Source organism: Dermacentor andersoni, chromosome 1 (assembly GCF_023375885.2).
Source record: "Dermacentor andersoni chromosome 1, qqDerAnde1_hic_scaffold, whole genome shotgun sequence".
NCBI lineage: Eukaryota > Metazoa > Arthropoda > Arachnida > Ixodida > Ixodidae > Dermacentor > Dermacentor andersoni.
The window spans coordinates 113,835,435-113,859,714 of NC_092814.1; the positions used below are offsets into that span (position 1 = coordinate 113,835,435).

At 44.0% G+C, this 24,280-nt stretch overlaps 2 protein-coding genes across 3 annotated transcripts in view; one reads left to right on the top strand and one right to left on the bottom strand.

The window, feature by feature from the left end:
* LOC126545717 (uncharacterized) overlaps positions 1-24,280 on the bottom strand; it is a 502,749-nt gene that overhangs the window by 426,401 nt on the left and 52,068 nt on the right. The window lies entirely within an intron of this gene.
* Positions 1-24,280, top strand: part of LOC126545694 (uncharacterized) — a 125,400-nt gene that overhangs the window by 90,060 nt on the left and 11,060 nt on the right. For both annotated transcript variants that reach the window (XM_050193638.3, XM_055061922.2), the window contains 4 exons: positions 6,255-6,437; positions 15,215-15,339; positions 19,371-19,536; positions 20,633-20,737. In XM_050193638.3, coding sequence (XP_050049595.1) covers positions 6,255-6,437; positions 15,215-15,339; positions 19,371-19,536; positions 20,633-20,737 — 579 coding nt within the window. The remainder of the gene's footprint in view (positions 1-6,254; positions 6,438-15,214; positions 15,340-19,370; positions 19,537-20,632; positions 20,738-24,280) is intronic.

Sequence of the window (24,280 nt, forward strand, 5' to 3'; positions counted from 1 at the left end):
GGGTTTGGGCTTAGCAAACCATAGGGCCACGTCAGCTGCCGCTTGGGACAGGGTGTTTGTGAAATGTTTGTGCAGGCAAATAAACCTGTCTTCGTCAACTTAGGGCAATACAGTGTTTCTTTCGGCACAGCGCTCAGTGCTCTTTTGGTGCTTAACGCATGCAGCAGTGTGCTAGATTTTACAAGGTGATGGCTAGTGCAACCCTATGGCTCACTAATCCCGAACCCACGGTGATCGATAATCCTGTGAGTATAAGAGACACAACAAGCTTTTCTTTGATCGAAATTTGTTGAGCATACCCCTACACTGGTGTCACTGCTGCTTATATCATGACAGACTGCCATTATAAAAAGTGTCCCGGACAGTGTGACACGATGAGCTTGTCCATGTTACTACTGCTATTCAGCATTCAGATAAGAAGAGCTAAATGAAAATGTAATCGCATGCTTTAAAAAGGAAGAGAAACTCACAGCTATGCTAAGATTATTTTCAATGTGGAAAATTGTCGCTTGTACCATTACAACTAGGGCAAGGACATTTGCCATACTTGCCCACCGAGCACATCATCAGAGTTCGAAAGGCCCACGAATGCACTGTGTGTGATCTCGCCTCATATGCATCATGCTCTCTCCCCCTCTCCTACTCTCTCTCTTCTTTGCTAAGGTGCCAAGTAAACAATTTGCAATTTTGCTGAAATGTGAACCATTGCATACATTAAATAGTGCTGTATTATACACACTAAACACTTACTATGTAGTGCAAAGAAATTGTACATCACTTTTCATCTGAAGTCAAGCTCCGCATAGGGTAAAATTTGGGTGTCGTGGTTTCGGAGTTGGGCATTACATAGAGGGTTGTGCTCTAGGCTATGCTGCTGGTGCATCTCAAAACGGGTAGCTGGCCTTCACTACCCTTCACATTGATGCTAAGCTGGCCCACAGCGTCGTCCTAATTTTCTTGGCAAGAGTTGCTAACTTGGTGACCAGTTACAAGGTAGGTCGGGAGGATGGAGAAACTAAACAGCTTTATTTACATAGAATTAAAGGCAAACTTTTTTACAAGAATAAAAATTACTTGTACTGGCAGAAATACAGAGCGCAGTACATGATAACATTGTAGCCCACAGCTACATTGTTATGGGAACACTTCTACATCGTTCTATCTGAGCACGCTACATCATTCTGCAGGAGCACATGTCTGCTTTCTGGAAGTGCACACGTGCCAGCATGCAAGATGGCTCCTTAAATCCCATCCGTTTTTCCTAAGTCACTTGCTAGGGAAGCAGTTCATGTCCTGATTGGCCTATCCGGTGGTCATGTAGATGTCACAGAACTCTGTCTCTGAGGAGGAGAAGGTCCACACAACACACACACGCCACCCCTTAGATGATCGTGGACAGTGGGAAGCAAGTACCTCTGACACATTGTTCCTGCAGTGACAGGAAGAGGTGAACAACACATGCCACCAGAAGGAAAGCCCCTCCCGAAAATTCCCTGTCACTTCTTGATTGGCTTCTTGGGTTGGCATGTAAATTATTGGTTTTTATGTGCCAAAACCACAATCTGATTATCAGGCACGCCGTAGTGAGGGGCTCCGAGAGTTTGGACCACCTCGGGTTCTTTAATGTGCACCTAAATCTAAGTACACTGGTGCTTTCGCATTTCGCCCCCATCGAAATGCTGCCGCTGTGGCGGGATTCAATCCCGCGACCTCGTGCTTAACAGCCCAAAACCATAGCCACTAAGCAACCACAGTGGGTTTTATGGGTTGGCATAATGCACTACACTTGGCATTAGTAATTTGCAGCCTCTCGGATGCAGTTGGTTTGGGCAGCTTGCTGAATATGCACGTACCCCTTTTTCGGCAATTAGCCCACACCTTGAATGACACATGCCTCCGAAGATGGCTTCACAGTGATGTCATGGGCAAGTCGCTGGGGTGAACCAGAGGCACGCCGAAGGAGTGCCTTTTGTAAGAGTGCCGAAATGGTCAGCATCTCAATTTCCACGTTGACTCAGTGGAATATCATTTGATGTTGATACCGCAATGACCCCAGCCTTTGCTCTGGCTTTTTGGATATGGCAGTAGTGAGCGACACCTTTTGGACATGACAGTTGCAGTGACACCTTTTGGATATGACAGTAGTAAGGTCCAGGACTGCTCCATACAAGGGGAGTTGGGGTCCACACACAGCTTGCAGGCTGGTTCGCATACAAGCTTCAGGTTGGCCTGAAGCCCTCGCTAAAAGCTACCACAAGGGGTCATGTCATAATCTCTAGTGCTTCCCTTCGCTCCAATCTGACACCCACAGCTGTGGTTATCTACTCATCTGAAGAACCATCTTTTTCTTCTTCCTCTTTTGTATCCCGAGTGTCAGTTAGATCATTGGCTTTGCTTAATTTTTCTCATAGTTCTTGTTTGTCAGTGCTGTGTTTCATCCCTTCTCTCCTCTGGTGTCCAAGTTTTACTTTCATGCTGTTCAGTAAGTACCAAATTTACATGTTTGTAAGTCGACCACTTTTTTTAAATTTGAAAATCTGAAGTTGGGGGGTCAACTTACAATCGAAACCAAAACATGGCACCGCCAAAAAAGCGAGACCAACGGGAGCTACAACATAGTTACAATTTTATGTTTGCTCTATGGCCCTACCCGTAGCTTTCTCTATCCTGCGTGTTTGTTCGCTTTCCGGAAGGGTTTTTCAACATTTTTGAGAGTTTTACAGTGCACACAACACTCATGAGGGGGTGTCGATAGTAGATGGAAGCGCTGCTGTTCCATTCATGGCGGCACCCTCGGAATGGCGGCGCTTGCGGGGAGTATCGGTAGTTCATGGAAGAGCAGACACTGCTCGCGGGTTTCTCATTGCCCGTTGCGCTTAGCTTTCTTTATTGGCCTCAAGCTCCACCACTAAAAAAGCTGGCACCACCGTTGGCGTTACGTGGCATGAGAGATCACGTGGACACAGCGGCCGCGTCGGCTGCTTCAGAAGCTCCGAAGCGAGCTGAAAATGAAAGTTTAAAGTCGCACCTGCACCGCGGTTCTGATTAAGTGGTGTGGCTTTTCCGTCTTGGGTGTCTGCTTGACAACATCTGAAACTACTATAATAGGTAGTGGCTGCCTTTGGAGGCGTGCAGCATGGTACCGTAAAAACCAGACTATAGGTCGGACCGGAATATAGGTCGGTCCCCCGAACTAACGAATTCTAAAAATGAAAAACATTTTTTTCAGTGGCAAAAGTACCGAAAGACACCCTTACCTTGGAACAAATGCGACTCAGCCGGTTGCACAATGGTGACAGTATTTATTTAAATGCTGCTCGCATGTGCACTTGGCCAAGTTTTTAACTGTATCACGCGACCATCGACCTGCGTGCTTGTCAGCACCTTATTAATGGCGCTGAGTGGTGAAACAAACGAGATACGCGCAGGTGTACACGTGCGCTTACTTTCGCTATTTCGCTGCTCCGTGTCATGATGATAAGGTGCTGACAAACACACGGGTTGATGGTCGCGCAATACTGTTGAATATTGGCCGGGTGTACAGTACACAGAAGGGCACGAGGTGTGCAAGCGCTACTCCGAATCAGAGCAACGCCTTTGATCAGAGTCGTCCAAACTAGAGTCGGATGACGAGTGCTTCTCGCTGCCCAGTCCAGAGGCGCGCGCGATCTCTACCGCTTTCACACAGATGCATTCGGCAGTCACCGGCAGCGATCTTACACGCAGCTCCCGGACGAACTCCGCAACCTTGTCTTCCAGTTCTGCGGTCCACTGCGGACTGCCCACGAAATGATGTTTTCTTTCGGTTACTGCACGTTGTAATACGCTGCTTCTGCCTCTGCCAGTACCGACAGCTCTTTTCGGATATGCCAAATTAGCGCTGTTCCGCCAGGTTGCCGAGGGCTTCCGCGTACTCAGTCACCTTTTTCTTGAAGGCGACGGTGAATTACTGTCGGCTCCCACTCATTTTGAAAAAAAATGTGAAAAAGCAGCCTTTAACCAATATAACTCTGTGACAATAGAAACGCAAAATAGCGGTGCCACAATGTCGTCACGCCGCGCTGCTGCTGATGGCGATGACGACTGTTTACTTCGTCCGCCCATTGTTGCAAGACTTTCGTAGCTTTTCCACCAATGTTCGGTATATAAGACGAGGGTCGACTTTTCGCAATGGTATTATGAAAAAAAGTTCGACCTATATTCCGGTTTTTACGGTAGGCTACTGCTTGGTGCCACAGTGCCGGACGTACGCAACTGAGCCCGGTGTGAGCCTTATTCACACTTAGCCGCTGGGCAAGAAGCTGCGTGAAGCTTGGCTGGCGAAATTTAGAACCGGCAGACAGACATCGGCTACAGCTCGCGTATGCAGCAAGCACACACGCGAGGAAGATTTCTGCTACAGCGCCGGGACTGCGCGATGTTCGATGAGTAGCAGAAAACGCGCACTGAGACGCTCACCTGCGCCCGCTGCCCGGCTACTGTCATGACGCTTTATTAGGTCTATGAACTTGTTGATACTAGATTCTGGCAAGTTCACTAGAATGGAAAGGGAGCGGTAAGAAGTGCATTAAAAAGGCATGGCATATGGTCATGTTTGTGTTATGAATTAATGCACTGGATTACGAAGAAGAAGCATGGAGAAATCGCACACTGAGAAGACCGTTAAACAGACAGTGCGACGCAACTTGAGAAATAATATTGAAATGTCCAAGAATTTAGAAAACAAAGATTGAATTGTCGCGACAGCACATCACAGTCGCCGTAGGCATCGAAGTCCCTATGACGAAATTATTTTTGAACAGTTCTGATAGCGTCCACGCAACAATGGTTGCTGGTGTACTGGGAAATGCTCATATGCTGCGGCCTAAAGCTCACGGCACGGTGCGAAAATGCGCTCACAGCGAAAGCAAAACATTGTGTGCAGACATGCATGCAGATGCGCAGTCGGTCGCCGTGAACCCATGCGATAGCTGCCGCATTGAGGCTTCGTTCTGTTATGCACCATTTGGTTATACAGACAACCCACTATAAGAACATATTTCACATAGTTTGCACTCAGCAGTTGCCGACCTTTCACGCAAGAAGCCGGTTCGGGAGACTCCATCGCGGCGACCGCGCGTAGTGGCGTTCGCAGTACGTATTTGGTACAGAGATAGCGTCTGTAAATGATTCTGTGCTTTCAGTTTGCCCAAGATATATTATATCGACAGTCAAAAGCTTCCCTCGTTTTGAGAGTACCTACATAAATGTCCAGGAGGGCTGCCGCGTGGTGTTTTTATTGAGTGCCGTAAGCGAAACCTACGGAGAGCTCGCCACGTGATCCCTCATACTATGCAAGGGAGACGCTTCCGACAGATGGCGACTCCGTAACTCCTTGCTGCCAATAGTTTGACGAAAGGCATTGGTTTGACGTGTTCCACTTGACTGCCAGCTACGTGCTACTTATATGCTTCCTCAGTTGTCATGAGTGCTCCAGGCCCACTAATTATTCGGCACTCGTTCACAGCAGCGTTCAAGAGGGCTGCCATCCTTTACGCCGAAGAAACAAATCACTGCGCAGCGGGCTGCTAGTTCGATGTTTCTGAACATGTGGTGCGAGAGTGGCGACTGCAGGGAAGCGAAATTTTCACCTGTGACGGCAAGTGAGGAATTTCCCACGTGCCGAAGTCTGGACGCTTTCCGGAGCTGTAGGCTAAGCTTGCAGCGTACGTCACTGAAATGTGTGATCGGTCCCTGCCAGTGAAGTGCAACATGGTCATGAAACAAGCCCAGATCTTCGCCTTTTAAGGACCTGCTCTTCCATGAGTGCGAGTGGTTGGCGGCAGAAGGCCGCGAAATCACGCCAACCGGACCTGTCAAAAGAGCCTCCCTGACGGCTGCGTGTGGTTAGGTGCATTCGGCGTAGGCTGCTGTTCTACAATATGTCGTGGTGCGGTCGTTTGCCAAATGTGAAATTTCGCGGGACAACGACGCGCTGTGGAACCGTATCAATGATGACGATGGCAGCACTAGTGAAGACGAGTAGTCCAGTGACCGTGTCAGCTACTAATAAATTTTCGTTATCGAATGCGTCCTCAGGTATGCTCTCTTCTTCTTTCTTTCTTTTTTTTTTTTTCTGTCCCGCGATATGGGGGGAGGGGGGGCCGACTTACATTCGAGTCAACTTACAATTGTGTAAATACAGTATGTCCAATGAACTAGCCAAACCTGCATCCTGCATCACTGTAGACACATTTTTTTCTTCTTTGCGATAGGTGCCTCCTCCTCAACTTGTGGAACATGGCTGCCCCTTGAGCCGTTTGGTCCAGGAGAAGGGGCAGTTCGTGGTCATTTTTCCAGGCGCCTTCACCTCCACCATTGCATGTGGCTACTCTGTGTCTGAGTCTGTCTATTTTGCCACCCAAGACTGGTTACTCCAGGCAGCAGAATGCTTCGAGGTGGGTGATGCGGGTTGTGCGTTCAGTGACCACTGTACATTGCTAATTTGAATACAGTGATTTTTTTTCTGCCTTTTTAAGGAAGCGTGCATACTTGGTGTTGGCATGAGGTAATATTTTTAAAACTTATGGCATTAGATAAGCATGCACATAACTGTTAGGGGCATTACATGCTATATATTGTCAAAGTTGTGTTGGGAGTGGTTTAACCCGCAAATCACAGCTGTTATCGAAGTGGCACGAACAGGCTTTGTCATTTCACTGCATCTTAGCAGTGATTGTTGAAGTTACGCTATAAATGCCTTACATCATGGGACTGAAACTCAAGTCAGGTGTGGGGTCAAAATATTATCATATGGCTCTCTGCAGGCTGCATGACAGCATTTGAGGGGTTGTCTTCTGAAAGCTCAGGCAAGTTATAAAGGAGGGAGGAAGGGTGGAATAGTGCAGGTTGGATGCAGTTTGCATTGTACACGAGGCTTCATGGGCAGTGTATTTGAGGGCCCTGTAATAAGAATAGATGCGTATGCTGTAATTTTCGGAGAAATGCATGTAAACAACATCACTGAGCATGGGAATGAGCAAGATCTTCCCATGAGCAGTCGTATTGAATGTCAGTGCATTTGTGCTCTATAGCAGTATGTTTATGCTTTATAATGTAGCAGCAATATTTGCCAGTAAGTGTGGATGCTGTCTCTTCTTTTTATTTTGAGGGGGCACACTACCCACGTAAGTGAACTTGAACCGCTTCCTCAATTGTAATGAAAATTAGAGCGAATGTTTAGAGCAATATTTAAGTCCAGGGACGGGGATTGGAGTGCTAAATTTTGTAGTACAATTTTTTATGAGAGTTAGTAATGTTCAAATCTTCAAGTGAGTATGCTTAGTCACAGAAACTATTGTTCTACAAATGACACCAAAGGCATTATTGTGCCGAATATAATGTTTTTCAGGTTGTACAATGCTTAAATGTCATGGTTGTGACCCAAGGTCATTGTGTTTACAGTGGTAGTACAGTGAGACCTCGTTAAACCATAGTTGGTCAAAGCTTAGAAAAAGTGCGTACTAAACGGTAGTACTGCTTAACCAAAATAGCATGAGATTGCCCACTTACCTGTCAAAAACAAAACTCGGACAGAGTGCGATGAAAGGGCAAAAACATGCAATATTTATTCACTTCGCACGACGAAAGTCTGCTATTTTCATTTTCGTTTGATGTCGTGGTGGCCTAGCAGCGACGACAGCGGCCTCAAACTTGCTGAAACTGCGAGCCACGTTTTCAGCCAGCCCCGTCTTCTCGGCAAACGCTCACATGGCAGATTCCTCATTGCCATTGCATATTCTCCATGCACGGGCATGGCAGCGCTGCAGAAGTCGCGGGGCGTCTTTTTCATTGCAGGTGCTGTTCTCGTTGATACAATTGCATTCATGACACTGACGTAACATGCAGCTTCTGCTACTGTGAGGCCTGAATCGCTCGTGCTGTCACTTTCGGTGTCATCCTAATCATTGTCGTTCAGTGACACTTCGGCAACGATGGCAAAAAGCTGAACCTCGTAGCCGACATCTTTTCGCAACTTCGCATTCCAAACACCACACACCTGTCAACAGTAGATGCCTGTCGCGTGCCAGCGCTGACTTCGTGCCACGTTCGTTAGCACGAACGATGTCCAATTTTTCTTCTATGCTGAGCACCCGGTATTTTTTATCTGAGCTTTGGCATGACGCGAGTCCTAGCTTGCACGACGCCGAAATGATGTTGATGTGGCTTCATGCGCAAATGCACAGGGCGCTTGGAGGCCGTTGTTCTGATCTCTAAGGCCTGTTGTTCTAACGGGCCACCCAATGAGGACGACGCACAGCCGTGATTGCAAGACGAAAAGTGGAAACACTACGCGCTAACCGATACGTACGCAATAAGCTGGTGCGGTTTATGCAGGTACAAGACGCATTCTGTTTAATGGTCGCTGAGTCAGGGATTTGACTTTACTACTTTTAAAACGAAACTACTGTTTAGGCGGGTACGGTTTAAAGGGGTTTTACTGTATATCATACCCCTTAGGCTAGAGCGATAATGAAAGCTAGATGAAACACTACCACTATTAGCTTCATGTGGCATTTTTTTTCACCTAGTTGTTAATGAATTTTTCTTTTGTGCTTGTGGGAGTAGAAGCCATCAGTTATCTGTAGTGTTGTGACTTCATGTTTGGCACTGATGCTGTGCCACTTCAATTGAGTGTCCTAAAAATAACTATTTTCACTTGAGTCAAGCTGTGTGGTTGCTTGTAATGAGATCTTGTATTTTAAATTAGCATTTAAAGATGCCTATTGCTATATTCATGTATGCACGAGCTGACCTCCTTTATAACTGTACTAATTGGAATGAGAGGAGTCTGTTTATACATGAACCAACTTGTATTCATATTAGATACCTTTATTTTTCCTTGAACATCCTGAAAGTGAATTGGTAAACCTATCTTTTGTTTGACTGACATTCACTTCGACATTTTGGCTAAAGTGTGGGTGCGCTGCTTTTCAAAACTAAATGGGCCTTGCAATCTGGCTGTTTTCTTTTCCTCTCTCGAGTAATTTTCAAGCCTCGAAATATGTGGTGTACTCAGCTCAAGTGCCAAAGTTGGGGCTTTCAGTAGCTGTTTGTGAATGGTAATTTTTTTTAATAAAATTGAATATAAGTACTGGTATTTGCAAATTATGGGCTTCAAGTATTCACGTATACATGCAAAAAAAGAAAGAAACTTAAATATCTTTTTATTCACAAGAAAAAAATTATGTGCACTAGAACAAAAAAAAAAATGCCGATTTATGTCCTTTAATAAAACATGCAGTGCTGTTTCAAGTGGAAGCCCAACAGGCAGCTTGTAAAGGAGCAGTAAGAAAAGTCACCACAATTTAAGAGCATAACAATGACAATTAATAGAAAAAGGAACATTGCAGGACTAGATGGCCTTAAGAATGTTTTTCTGCCTAAATTCTAATGCTTGATTTAAAGTAGTAACTCATATTGTTCAGGAAATAAAATGAATATAACTACAGTCTCATACATCATGCAAACATGCTGAGCTACACCAAAAGAACAAACAAAACTTTTCATTAGTCAAGGTGCTATGTTTGGACCGATTTGACACACTGGAAGATTAGGAAAATTCACTTTAGTACATCCAACTTTAGCATGACACGAATGCAGTGCTCCTTTAGAACAATATTGGGAAAACAGGCACTCATTTTCTTACCTAACTCATAATTCACTAGAAGCATGTTTCACTTTTGCCACAAAGCTAGAAAAATTTAGCATGTTTAGGTGTTTTACAATGCGCACACTGTGTTTGTTGCATAGCTAGCAGATAATGCGCTGGCTGCGATGGGCCAAATGTAGCAACAGTAGCAGTGTTGCTTTATGTGCTCTAAAATGTGCAGTAGATTGCATGTTTCACTAACTTTGGTACTTGAGTACCAGTGTTTTCTTTCAACGAAAAAATTAAGCACATTGTGATTCACACTTTTCTCATAATAGGTGGTAGGGAAAGCCCATTTGGCGCCAAATCCATGTATGCAATTGACAGTGATAGATTAATAAAGGGAAAATCAGACATCCACCAGTTCATAGCAATTGCTACAAAGGAAACTGACATGGGTTCCTCGAAAAAAAAGCCTCACAGGTGAAGAAAAATTCGTCCTGGTCCGGGACTCTAACCCGGGACCACCGCCTTTCCGGGGCAGCCGCTCTGCCATCTGAGCTAACCGGGCGGCTAGCAGATGGCAGGGTGAAGTCGAATTTGTCAACAACTCGAGGCAAAAGGCAACAGCTTGACGTAATAATTATGCGGAAGCCCGCAAGGTAGAGAGAGGTAATTAATAAAGGGAAAGTCAGACATCCACCAGTTTGTAGCAATTGCTACAAAGGAAACCAGCACGGGTTCCTCGAAAGAAAAGCCTCACAGGTGAAAAAAAAATTCGTCCTGGTTCCCCCCCCACCTGTGAGGCCTTTCTTTCGAGGAACCTGTGTGGGTTTCCTTTGTAGCGATTGCTACGAACTGGTGGATGTCTGATTTTCCCTTTAATAATTACTTCTCTACACCTTGCGGGCTTCCGCAGAATTATTATGTCTCACAGTGATGGCTTATTTGCCGCTGCACTGCTCTGGTTTGAAAAATTGGGAGCTCACTTTGTGCTATTCTAGGCATTTTGCGTGAACTAAAGAAACATATGTAAATGAATATAAGACTGTCTTGTTAATGGTTACTGTGTTGTAACATCAACATAAATATTCTGTAGTTGATTGTACTCCCAAATTTGTTTCTGTTTACTCTTTGTGGAAAGTATAAAAGAAGCTACGCATTATCTTATTATGTGGTTTATAAATGCCACTGCGTTTTATTTTCTGCAGTGAATTCCTATATCATTCGAGTGCTCAGCATTTTCACGTCCATGGTGCTGAGGGTATGAAAAAGTGGCACATTCTTTTCAAAGATGAGAGCCATCACACTGTGTCATTTTTGGCAGTGGTTCAACGCTTCACTCTTGCTTCACTCTTGTACCTACCATTGCTTTGCTAACACAGCAAGCGGTAGGCAGGTAATATACAGTAAAAGCTCGTTAATTCAAATTCCGCAGAGATGCTAAGAAAATTTGAACTAATGAGAGCCAGAGAAAAAAATAACTCGGTTAAGGCGCATATATAGTACAACGTAGTGTGAGCGCGTGCGCGCACACTCTATGTCACGTTGGTGAGAACCTCTATAGGCGGAAGCAGTGGTGCAGCCAACGTAACCGGACCCAGCCAACGTGGCCCAATGTGCCTGATGTCCATTAGGCCCTTGCTCCATCCGCACATTCGCCGCGCTGACTGCGCCGACCCTTAATGCATGGCACGGAAAAAAAAGGTGCCCACGGCGCTTTGCGACGGTCACAGGCAGCCGTTCAAAGCTGCGCGCGGGTTGGGGATCTTTCTGTGCATGCTCCGAACAGCCAACGGCGCGCGTTGAAGTCTAGAGGGAACGGCATTTCGGCTGGCTCAGCGCAAGCGCTGTGGCGTGACAGGCCGCACGCGACACTCACTGACGCTCACAGGAGGAACTAGAACTACGCTCTAAAATGAACTCTCGAAACGCATCACAACCTGCTGCAACATTGGTCTCCATTGTACTTTTGTAGACGCACCACTTGCACGCTGCTGAGTTCCACTGTACACATAAGTGGCGCCCAAACATGTATCCCAGTGAAACTTTCCTTTGAATAATAGCCACGAATCTCAAAGGCTATGCTTTTTGGTACTGTGAGCGCTGATAAAATGTCACGGCTGCCCTGTTAGACATGACCTGGTGGTGCTTCTCGGCAGAACACCTTGTAGATAAAGAGCATAGCCTCGAAGATCCAACATGAAAAAAAGAAAGAAAGACGCAGCTTCGCCCGAAAGGTGAAGCGTCGATTGTGATGGCAAATTAGCAGACAGCTGTATGAAGTAAGCATAGTACTTTTATCGGCCACATCAACTTGTAAACATTCACTTGCTAACTAAAATACTAAGCATGGTGCCAAAGCACACAGCAAACATGAACACATCACACCCGATGACTACGGACACTCGCTTTCAAAACGCTGGCATGCGGAAATGCGGCAACAGCAGCGAGTGAAGTGACATTCGTGCTGTCTACCGCTTCAGCGCAAAGTAAGCGCCGAGAACACACAGCACGCACAAAGTTACGGGACGTTGATGCAACTAGACCCAGCCCCCAACGGCCGCGCGACTGCGCGCATCCACGTGCGCATTTGCAGCCGGAGAAAACGCCCCCACCCCACCCCACATGGCACCTCGCAACATTGGGTGCCTCACGCGGGAGAGAAGACCGCTTGCTTCCTCTTCGCATTTGTCCCTTTCGTGCGGGCGAGATTGAGCCACGATTGACGGCTCGCCTCGCACGCTTTCACTCGCACATACAGCGTAGGGTGCGTTGGTATTGCAATAAATAAATAAATAAATAAATAAAAAACATGCAGTGCCATGTCCGGGGATTTTATCTTGGAGGTCTTGAGAGAGGGAGACAACCGACCTGCAACAGACGGCCACAGATGGAAAAAGCAAAGCTGTGCGGCGACGATCGTCGCCAAAGTTTCTCCCACGCACACACTCTTTCTATCCATGATGGTGCAGAGTTTAAATTATCGGTGCTGCGGATTTCAGTGGGAATTAGCGGGATGCATTACATATTGCTTTCAATACATTGTTGGACGGACTGCCCTGACTACTTTGAATTATCCGAAATATCAAATTAACGAGTTGCGAATTAACGAGCTTTTATTGTATATGCTTTTTGACGTTGATGCTTTCTGCTTCGAGTCTTGTCTGAGTGTTATAGGTGAACCTCACTATACTCTGTTTCATACGTAGCGGGCAATGCTATGAAGCTGTGAAAGTAGTGGACAAGTTTCCTTCTGCGTGTTTTGCAGTACAAGCATACAATGTAATCTCGATGATACGATCAAGCCTGATACAAAGTTTTCAAAAGTCCCGGCCTAAGTCCATTAGCTTACAATGTGCTCGAATGTTGCAAAAAAAAAGAAAGAAAAGCTTTTGCCTTATGCAGTATCATGCAACTTGTCGGCCATTTTCAAACACCTTATAACTTTATTAGGAGACGGAAATCACATGTGACCCAGTCTTGCTGAGTCAGCAACATCGGTGGCATTCGCTTCCATGGGTAGCCTTATCTCTGTATTACACGCCTTGTGTTGTCCTCAGTGCTCGATGGCAATTCAAAACTTTTCTACCTTTTCACCTGTCAGATAATATGATATGAAGTAGCTTCCCTGCCCCAAAGAAAAGCAAACAGATTCCCTTATGTTGCACAAAATGCATCCTTATCACCTTCATGTAGCAGCTAGGACGCAGAAACGAAAGAAACTCAAGTTAACCAGGCAGATCTTGAAATGTCGGCCTTGGAACACGCAAAGTGGACAGCTCGCTGCTGCCAAAATTTGCGTGAAGCTAGCTTGCCAGTGATTAAAATTCACATCAGCCAGTAGGAGTGTGCCACGTGATTGCAGCAATGAATCACGATGCTAGTTTTCCTTTTTCGCGCCTGCTTTTGTTGCTTTTATTTCTGCATCGAGAAATACGGCACTGTGGCTGTCAGAATCTCTGATGTTGTGTTTATGGAGATACCAAGATGGTGCTGCTAGGTCAACGGAGAGCCAGGGTCACACGATCAGCGGTGCAATAGCACCTCCCAAAGCCCGATTTTCTTCCCGATTTTGAAGACAACGCACTACGAAAGTGCAATTTTCTCGACTTCTGCTGCGTATTCCTTCCAAATATTTCGCCATGAGATAAGGTAAAGTCTTCAGAACGTGTGTGTGTGTGTGTGGGGGGGGGGGGGGGGGGGTGAATCCGAAATTTGGAGTAATGCGGCTATTTCATTGCAGCACCCGCCCTCCCACCTATAACTTTCAGATTTTTTACATTCTTGGCTTATATGAATTTTTTCGCCATCCGGATAGATTTATATCATCAAGATTCAACTCTGTTTCACTTGCAGCATTTTATACTGTATAACTACTTCAAATGTCATAATTAAACTTGTGGACGTAAAGTTTCGTGAAATTGCATATTATTTGATCTTCTTTATGCTGCCCATATGAGACACACTGCTATAGTCACAAGAGCAAGTTGTTCGTAGTGACCATGTCGCAGAAAACGTGTCGCTCCGCTTGTGCCCTAGTAAGTGGGTTCAGGTATACAATGTTTTCCGTGTAATATATATGTCATATTTTGCCACATAAAGGTAAGAGACCTAATGTTACATCATATTAGATGACGCACACCTATGCCTTTTCTGTCATATGCAGCAACGCACACTACTTTTGCTCGTGGCTACAAGCAGTTTGAAATTGCTGCATCTAAGCCCCCTCTTATCTACAACAGTGCTATTTTGGCATGGCTGGTGTGAAGTCAAGTTCGGGCCCCTGCTGTGCCGTCTGCTCCGAAACAATAGCTGCACCATGCCGACAAGGCACATGCCACTCCAGCAGAAATTCTCCGTGCTCCACATGCTCTAGCACCCAATGGAGTAGAAAAGGTGTTTCCCTTATATTGTGCCTGCAGTGGAGGGCAATTCTTTCATTCTCGTGGTAATGCGAGAATGGCTGCGGAAACTATCCTGGGCTAACCTCCGAGACACGCATGCAAATACTAAACACATTGACCCCACAGAATGAACTTCATTTCTTCACCTGTGAGTGTTGCCAAACTGCTGTACAATTCAGCTGCAATATATATATATATATATATATATATATATATATATAATATGAAATCAAATCTAAATGTTTTATTGAACCGAATGAGCTGAAATTTTGCTAACTTGCTGTTGGACATGTTCAGTTTAACATGCACTGCATCATTCAAGCTAAAGAATTTGGTGTCCTGGCCCCTTTTAACTGATGGTATAAGGGAAAGTCTGCTGCAGAACAACCTTTTCTGTTAGGTGCTTCTGACTGGGTAGTACTCGTATTGCTCCCATTGCCTTTACGCCTTTTGGTAAGCTTTCACTTAAGGCCATGCAACTGAAATTTGTTAATTTCAGTTGCATGGCCTTATTTTACATGCATTGCTTATTTCTGGAATATTATCTGGTATTATATATATTGTGTCCTATACTGCCATACCACTGGTATGGCATTTCACCTTGTGTGGTTTTGCTACATTTAATCATGTTGTGAAATTGCCTTAGTATAGCAGTGTCATCCTTTATTGTGTGCAGCACATGAAAGCGAGCTGTGAACCACCGACATTCTCCTTTGAGAAATTGATCTTGGGAATTGCGACTGAACTTCGAGAGAGCCTAGAGACCTGTCGTTGGACCCTTCCACTGCTTCGAAAAATGTGGTGCGTTACGCAGGTTCTGTTATGATCTAAGTAAAATCTTCGCCTTATAAGATTTCTGGTATGCCCACATCTTGCAGTATAAGAATACAATAGAGCCAAAATTACATGCATTTTCTTTGGCTATGTACCACTGCATGCTTCTGTAAAGACTCTCCGTTTATTAAAAAATAAAATATTCAAGATAAGATGGTAATTTTTACTGATCAAGCATTGGCAGACATGATTTGTACGATGGATTGTCAATGCAATTGCTAATTTAACTGAAGTCCACAAATTATGTTATATTTACTTTAGTGGCCATGTTGGAATTGTAAAATTGAAGTCACCAGTACTGAAAGCACATTTTTTACTAGGAATTTTGTGCATAGTGCTAGTTCCAAGAAATACAGACTCGGGATGTGCCATGAAATGCATTCTCCTGTTTAGAGCTTTACGTATTGCATTGGTCCACATATTGGAAACATATTAATTGGTATATTTATTCTTGTGAAATTTTGAAGTCTGCTGGCGGTTTATGCTCTAGCTTCTAGGATTAGCTGAGGATGCACACAAAAAATAAGCAGGACAAGAAAATGGTAAAATTTTTGCTGAAATATAAGCATGCTATCAGGTAACAGTCTCGTCTTGCTTTAATAAAGGAAGTACGTATCTATTTGGTGCTGTGCCAAGCCAAGATATGCCCCCCTTAAGCAAGTGTGTAAAGACTTAATGTTAGTGCAAATAAAGTGATAACCATCAAGTATGACAATCACGGAAATTATATGTTTTGTAACTAGCAGGTTACATTACATGGTGATCCTTGCACTGCTGTTGCATTATAGCGTTTCTTACAGTTTGAGCACGCAAGGTCAGTCCTGATGTGGTTCTGAGCAGTGTGCATACCATTGGTGCAAGGTACTGTTGTTACATTGGCTGTGTGTTACCTGGCGTGCAGTCTCTCCTTACTGTTATGGCAATTAACCACATGTTAAGCTGTCATCTCCGGTTAAAATTTTCCTATGTCCCATGATATACATGTAATTTACTTGTGTGAAAGTTGTGCCTAAGCTGTCATTGTGACATGGTTGTTTCTCTCTGAACCTCCACAAAATATTTTTCATGCACTTGGCGTATGTTGTGTTCCCTCTTTGTATACAGCCATATTTCTGAATGGATTTATCACTTCAGAATAACAGAAAACAAAAGTGCAGCTATTTTTGGTGTCATAATGGAGAGGTTACAAAAAAACTGGACTTTCGATTTATTCTGATTTGCCACAAAACTTTGAGTTACATAATTTCTGCTGTTAAAGTGGCAGACAGAACGTAAACGTAAACGTTTACATCAAAGAACATAAACTTGAGAATTGGCAGGTTCCTTGGCCAATTGATAATTATGATTTTTATATTTGTTCCCTTGGAACAGGGAGGCGAAAAATAGTCACCTATCCTACTTGATCTAATCAGGCTTTGCTACATCTATCGCCGTCGAGCATCTTGCCTATCTTTCCTTGATGTTTTCTTTCATCATTAAAACTTCTATCTCGGTACTGTAGAGTTACCTGTGCCCGTAACGACTCCAGTTATACCACTCTCTTCCCTCCTTTTTTTTTCCACCCATACCCTAGGTGTTTTTTGCTTATCTCCACTGCTGAACAATGAATGCTTTCATCCGCCTTGAATTCCAGCACTTCTGGAATGCAAACATTTTCTATTGGTCTTGCCTAATCAGGCCATTGAAGAGCCTCCTTATGCGAGCTTGAAGCATAACATTTAACAAAATACAGTTAAACCTCAATATAACGAACTTCAATATAACAATATTTTCAATATAACTATATTTTCAATATAACAAAGTGTATTTGTATGCGGTTTCAGTGTAATGAAATTTCGCTTCTGTCGCATAGAAAGGATGAGACAATAAATGGAAACTTCCACGGAGGCAGACGGTCAAATGATTGAATTACAAGCAGGTTCTTGCAAACGCACCTCTCAAATGGCCCACGGCGTGATAAGAGCGACTGCCAAAGTCGAGTCGCATCATGTTCTGCATAAAGTCCAAGTGCGATAATTGCCTATCGCGCCCCGCGCACTTTGTGTTTTAGGTTAGGTGCGAGTGAAAGTGCAAGGGTCAGACAAGGTAATGGCTTCAGGAGTGCCGCCATCCCGCACGAGCAAAGGGAAAGAGCGGGAGGGGAGCGTGCTCGCTGTAATGTGATCAAGTGCGCTCGAGGGGCGGGGGGTGTAAGTTGGCACGCGTGGTGATCTCTGACGCGCCTCTCGATTGTGGCTGCGCATGGCTGTAAGTGCAGGTGAGCGCATGCCCAGCCGCGCACCCTGCTTTAGAGGTAATCTGCCACGTATGCAAAGAGCGGGCGTGCCGAGACTGCGTGGCACCATGTAAGCTGTCTTCCCGCGCGTTTAGTATTGAAGGTTGCGTAATCTTGAGTTTTGGTGACCCGTTGTAGCGAGAGGCAGACGAAGTATTCGCTCCCCGCTGCCGGCGCTTTTCATGATGTGTCGTCCTAGTGCAGGCGACGCTATCAGCCGCGGGGGCGGGGTGCACGTGAAAGCGTTGCAGGCTTCGCTTAATTCGTACTGCCTTTGTGAAGATATCGTCAAAGTGGTATGAAACCGTATCATTCATTCCCGACTCCCAAATTCATCAAAATGAATTGTTTTCCCGTTCAAAGTTGCTTTTTTTTCGAGTGCCCGATAATTCGGAAAATTCTGTGGCCCCTTCCCGTGTAAGAAAAATTGATCGGCGACTGTGCTTATTCACATAAAAGTTCAAATTTCAATAGAACGCAATTTGATATAACGAAGCCAATTGGTGATTTTACCGACTTCGTTATATTGAGGTTTAACTATAGGACATTTCTTACATCATATTATTGATGTGAGCAAAATATAATACCTAATTTACACATTATTAATCTAAAAAAGAAAGTAAAATAAATAGCGACACTGAAATTTGTCAGTTTCAGTTTCACCAAGTAGGGTGTACATTACAATTTAGTCTAACTTTTTAATGACATAAGGTAGAGGCATGATTATTTTTTCTATATGTAGATAAGTGTGGTGGGGTTGCATAAAAACAACAAAAGGTAAAAATGCAATATTTTCAAGAAAGTTGGTATTTTAAGTGTGTCCTCATACTTTGATCAGCCTAAACTTAGTGTTTATTTTTAGTGTCTGTTTAGTGTTTGTTTTAGTGTCTGTTTAGTGCCCTTAACTGGTTAAGGGGTGGGCGGGGCAGTTTGTTTAAAATACTTCCGTGCGCTCCTACATGTTGAACAACTTACTTATGTGACCAAAATTTAATGTCTGAAGACAGCATGTCAAAATGTCTTTTTAGAGATCCTAATGGCCCCATGACCGTGTGTTGTAGATGTACTTACGGTGCGCATGCGACCTTGAAAGTTTTTCTTTGTAGCTTCATGCTACTTTCAGGTTGATGCCAGTCGTTTAATTTGGTAAACCTTCGATCTCATTTTGGTTGAATAATAGTGGGCACTTGTATGTGGCAGCCTGTTTAATAGTATGTGCTGCCTCGTCAAACTGTATGTAAAAAAACTTTAGCCTTGCTATTTTATGCTGTTTAATCCCTTAATGCCAATGACGAAGAAACTCCTCACTGAGCGTCCTCTGGTGCCTATGAGAGTTAAGTTACCGTGAAATTTTCACAATTTTTGCAGATGTGTATTACGTGCAGTTTCTCGTAATTTTGACAAATAAATAATACACAATGGCATTGCTGTATATTTTTTCTAAACAAGACTAGTAAAAATGCAATAGGCATTCCTGGTATCATAATTTTTTAGAAAAAATTGGCACAATATATCCAGGCCTTACTAAATCCTCCACATTTAAAAAAAATGTTTTTTGAAATTTATCACAGCAGTTAAGGGGTTAATTTCACACATAGTTGTGCCAGGACATATTATGGAGCTACGGGCATTTGTATTGCAAGTTTAATACTTTTTAAATTTTGCTATTGAAGCTCTTGAGAGGAGGAAAATGCATGCCATGTTTTTTGTGTTTTGCATGCAGTGAAAACGAACAAAGGTATCGTACCCAGCTTGTGGAGATGGGTCTGAAGACATTTGAGCGCCTTCGCTTTGATGAAGCGGCAGACCCAAGAAAAGCAAAGCGGCCGAGGCTACGACCTGACAATCACGAGTGTGACTTTTGCCGCATCAGCTGTCATGTCTCCATGGTACGTGTTTCCGTCCTTATTCAAAACTTACTCAAATATCTCGTCTCTGTTAATTAGGTAGCTGTCAACTTCACATTGTGTTGGGTTTGTTGTTTTTTCATTATGCAATACCATTGCTAAGGGATGGGACACAAGGCGAAGTCTGTACTATAACTGAAGCTTTGTATTATGATATGCATCTGTCTAAATGTTTTCAGCAGTATCAAAACAAATCTTTGTCTATTTCTATACTGTTGTGAATATCTATTCAGACACACATCAAAACAAAACTTCAATTGTTAGTTCAGCCCCATGTGTTGCCTTCGTCTCGTGTCCCATTGCCTAGCGCTTGTATTGCATAATGTCAACTTCAGTAACGGTACTAAGCCTCCATCCTTGAGATGGAGCCTTTGTATGTGTGCAAATTTTAGTGCGGCTTCGGACGTAAAGCTGTACACTAGCATGATCATGTCTAGTTTTTTATGTCCAACTGCAGGTTGAAAGTTTCTCCCAGTGGTCTCCAATTACCCTTGTCTTGTGCTAGCTAATTCCAAGTTGTGCTCGCAAATTTCTTAATTTCATCCCCCAATTAATTTTCTCCCGTCCTTGACTGTGCTTCCCTTAGCTTGAAACCGATTGTGTAACTCGTAATAGACCACCAGTGGCCTGGCCAGGTCCATTTTTTTCTTCTCATATCAACTAGAATATCAGCTACCCCCATTTTCTCTCTGATCCACCCCAATCTCTTCCTTTTTCTTAACGTTACGGCTAACATTTTTCGTTCCGTTGCTCATTGTGAAGTCCTTCTTAAACTTCTTTGGTAACCTCCAAGGTTGTGCCTCACATGTTAGTACCGGTAGAATGTAATGGGTGATTCCACGAGAGATCAAACATGGATGTCCGCTTGTTACAGCTGCAGCCGCCTGGTTGTTCACCTGTTGTTGCGGGATGAAAAAAAATTTTTTCTTCTCGCGGGAAATTTAACCCGCGTGATGATCACAGCCCTGGATTTGTGGAAATTTTTTTTACAGAAAAGTACAATCATTGTGCGAGTAGATACGGTATTTTATGAAAACATTGAAAATATGACGTACCAGTAAAGAAATCATTTGTGCAGGTTGTGAGCATGGAAGATGACATCTTGTACTGCCTAGAGCATGCTGTGCATTGCCTGCAGAGGAAAAACATGAAATCTTGGAAACTTCTTTATACCTATGACATGGTATGAATTTTTTATATTTTGTATTACTCTGTATTTTGTTTATATTGTCTTACCTAACTTCTTGCAAGGTGTTGCGATATCGCAACATACTGTCTCAGTGAAGCTAAATAAAAAAGGAACGCTTTAGTGGAAGCCATATTCTAACGCCCTGTATAGTTGCCCAACAATTGCTTAAATGATATTGCGCGACATAAAAACGACACGGACGTGAAAGAAGACGACACACCAAGCGCAAACTTTCAACTAAGTTTATTGTGCCACTGCGTCATTTTATACATGGCAGGCAACGTAGATCGCGCATGCGCTTACAAGGAAATGAAGTGCGAAGTCATGTAACATGGTTACGTGTCATGTGACGCCGCGTCCAAGTAACGTAATGCTGACAGGCAGAAGGCCCAACTTTTGTTGTAAAAACACCCCCAACAGCTTTTGCCAAGTATCGATTTCTGACACAATAACCCGTAACGGAACACCGGGTTTATGCGTTTGAAAACAAGGCCTTTGAAAACAGCAAGCGAGATCATCTACAAGTTTTCTTCAGTGCCAAAACGTTGGGCCTTCTGCCTGTCAGCGACCCTTTCCTCGTTAAGAGCTCAGATACTGTGATTGATTTTTTGAAGTCACATTCTGACCGTGGTCTTCAGGCGTTTTCTATCGATGTAAAGGATCTTTATTATTCCTTGCCGCATAGAAGCGTACTGTCCTGTGTCGAGCAATGTATTGATAAGTATGGTGCTGTTTCCTTCCAGAATGAGGCCGGCATGTCTTGCAGTCAATTTTTAGAACTTTTACAGATTTATCTTAATTCCACCTTTGTCACTTGGTATAACCAATGTTTTTTGCAGAAGAGCGGAGTTTGTATTGGCTCTTGCATTGCTCCCATTCTTAGTGACTTGTTTTTATCCTGTTTAGACCGTGACATTTCTTTACAAGTGCAAGGCACTGCAGTTTTTAAAACATTTAGATACGTTGATGACTTTTTAATTTTCATTGACTGCTCTTCTGATGCCTTCATTCTGGAAACTAAGAAAGCGTTAGAAATGTTTCAGAAGTGCTTAGTCCCCCTTCAAACTACTCATGAGATGCCGGTAGATAGGTCTCTTCGTTTTCTTGATCTTCGCCTGAACTTTCAGGACAGCCACACGTGTTGGTCGTATGAGCCGCGAGCCAACAAACCACTTCTGCCGTATACGTCCGCACATTCTAAGCTTGTTAAGCGGGCCATCATCAGTTTGTGCTTCAAGAATGCCCTTAGCAAGTCTTGCTGTCATGTTGTGGACGCAAGCTTAGCAGCGCAAACTTTACGGTTGTCCCTGGCTGGATATCCTAGGGTGGTGCTAGTGTCTGTCGCGGAACGCATCTTAAGAGAAGCGCGATCCAGCACGCAGAAGTCAGTTGCCGATTCCCCTCCTGGCATACGCCCTAAAGTAAGTGTCATACCATACATGCGCGGGATATCCCACAACTTGAAAAAGATTGCCCAAAGGGCGAACGTAAGAGTTGTTTTTCCTGCTCCAGACAAGCTCGGCAAGCTTTGCAGGCTGACTGATCCAAATGCCGTCCCTTCCGATAAGTGCAGAAAGCATCACCGAAAAAAGTTTGTCGAGTGTGTGCACCGGGTGGTGTACAACCTCCCGCTTTCATGTGGGAAGAAATATATCGGACAAACTGGGCGTTGCCTCAATGATCGGCTCCGCGAACACAGCAACAATGTAAAAAATGGCTCAGGTGGTTTCTTGGCGATCCACTGTCGCGATCATGGGTGCAAGCCTCTTGAGGATCAATGCACGATTGTTTCCCGTGGCAGAACGCAGCTCATCCGTGAGATGTCTGAAGCGCAGATGATCGCGAAATTGGGTGATGCGTGTGTTAGCTTCCCGTCTCTGGCTCTCACAGAAAAAGAATTACGTTACTTGGACGTGGCGTCACATGACACGTAACCATGTTACATGACTTCGCACTTCATTTCCTTGTAAGCGCATGCGCGATCTACATTGCCTGCCATGTATAAAATGACGCAGTGGCACAATAAACTTAGTTGAAAGTTTGCGCTTGGCGTGTCGTCTTCTTTCACGTCCGTGTCGTTTTTATGTCGCGCAATATCATTTAAGCGATGGATTACCAACTTGCCCGGAATGCTGCTCTCATTGCCCAACAAGCTAAATAAAAAAGGAACGCTTTAGTGGAAGCCATATTCTAACGCCCTGTATAGTTGCCCAACAAAAACAGATCTAAACGTCACCATCTATGACTTAGCAAACTATGCTCTGCATACAGCATAGGTTCTTGTGGGAGCTTTTAGGGAAAATATAGTTATTTCATTACTTCTATTACTTTGTTATAACCCATTTTATTATAAAAAAATTTCACTGTACACAGTGTTGATGACAGCAGTATCTAGCTACTAAGCATGTTTAGTTACTTACCATCTCCAGAGACTGTTGCAGTGCTTCTTTATTGTAGTAAAACCCACTTTTTTTTTCTTTATCCAAGACTGTGTATTACATCACGAGATAATCACTATCAATACTCATATGCATTTGCAATCAGTGTATCCACTTATCAAAGCAATCTTCAAGCATCTGCTTGATTCTCAGTCAACACTTTTGGTGATACTAGTGTCACTTTCTCAGGATTTTGCGCAACTCGGCACCAGATGCGTTGGCGTGTACGGCCGCCAGCGTTTCTCACGCTGTGCCATGCTTGCTATTCGTGCACAGTGCCAGGAACACTGTCAGCCGCATACTTGGACAAGTCCGATGCAGAGTCACGTAAAACCTCACGACAGTGGTAGTAGTATCTCTAAAAGTGATCGCTCGAGAATACCGCTCCTGTGTCCTTGGTATCGGTGGCAAATGGGGCACAAATGCAGACGACGTTGCGATGCTTTAAGAAAGCTCATTTACAACAAAATTGCTTCTGTGAAGGTAAATTCTGCCTGTCTAGTTTTCTCTGATTGCAAACGCAGGAGGTATGTTACATTCAAGTGCACTTTTAAACCAATGAAAATTGGGTCAGGCATCAGGCAAAGACGATACTTTTGCAAGAGGTCGATTGCTTTGTATGTTATAGCCAACACAAGCTTACGTGATGAATAATACTTGAATTCATGCTAATACTGTTTGCTACATGGTTCGTCTGTAACAAAAAACAGTCCTCATCATCTTCCCTCCTCCAGTTCACCTCGTGGAATGTTGCATGGCAGTGGTGCTCCTTCTCCCCATCACAACCTTAGTGGTGGTTCTCACCACTACTCCCTCTCTTTCTGGAATGTGCTACAGTACTAGATGGCTACTGTCATACCTGCCAACTCTTCCCAATCTTCCGTAAAATGTACGAATTTTGAGCAGTCTTATGATTTTACGAATCTTGCTTGAAATTTTACGGAAAGCATTTTATATGCGAAAAAAAAAATGTGAAAATGTAGTAAAACTACACCCTGGTACCTTGCGCCGCCACAAGAGGGCAATACGTATGCGTGGTATCATCATCAGCAGCTGCACGGTTGTAGTGACTTCTGTTGTCTACTAGGGGGGCTCACGA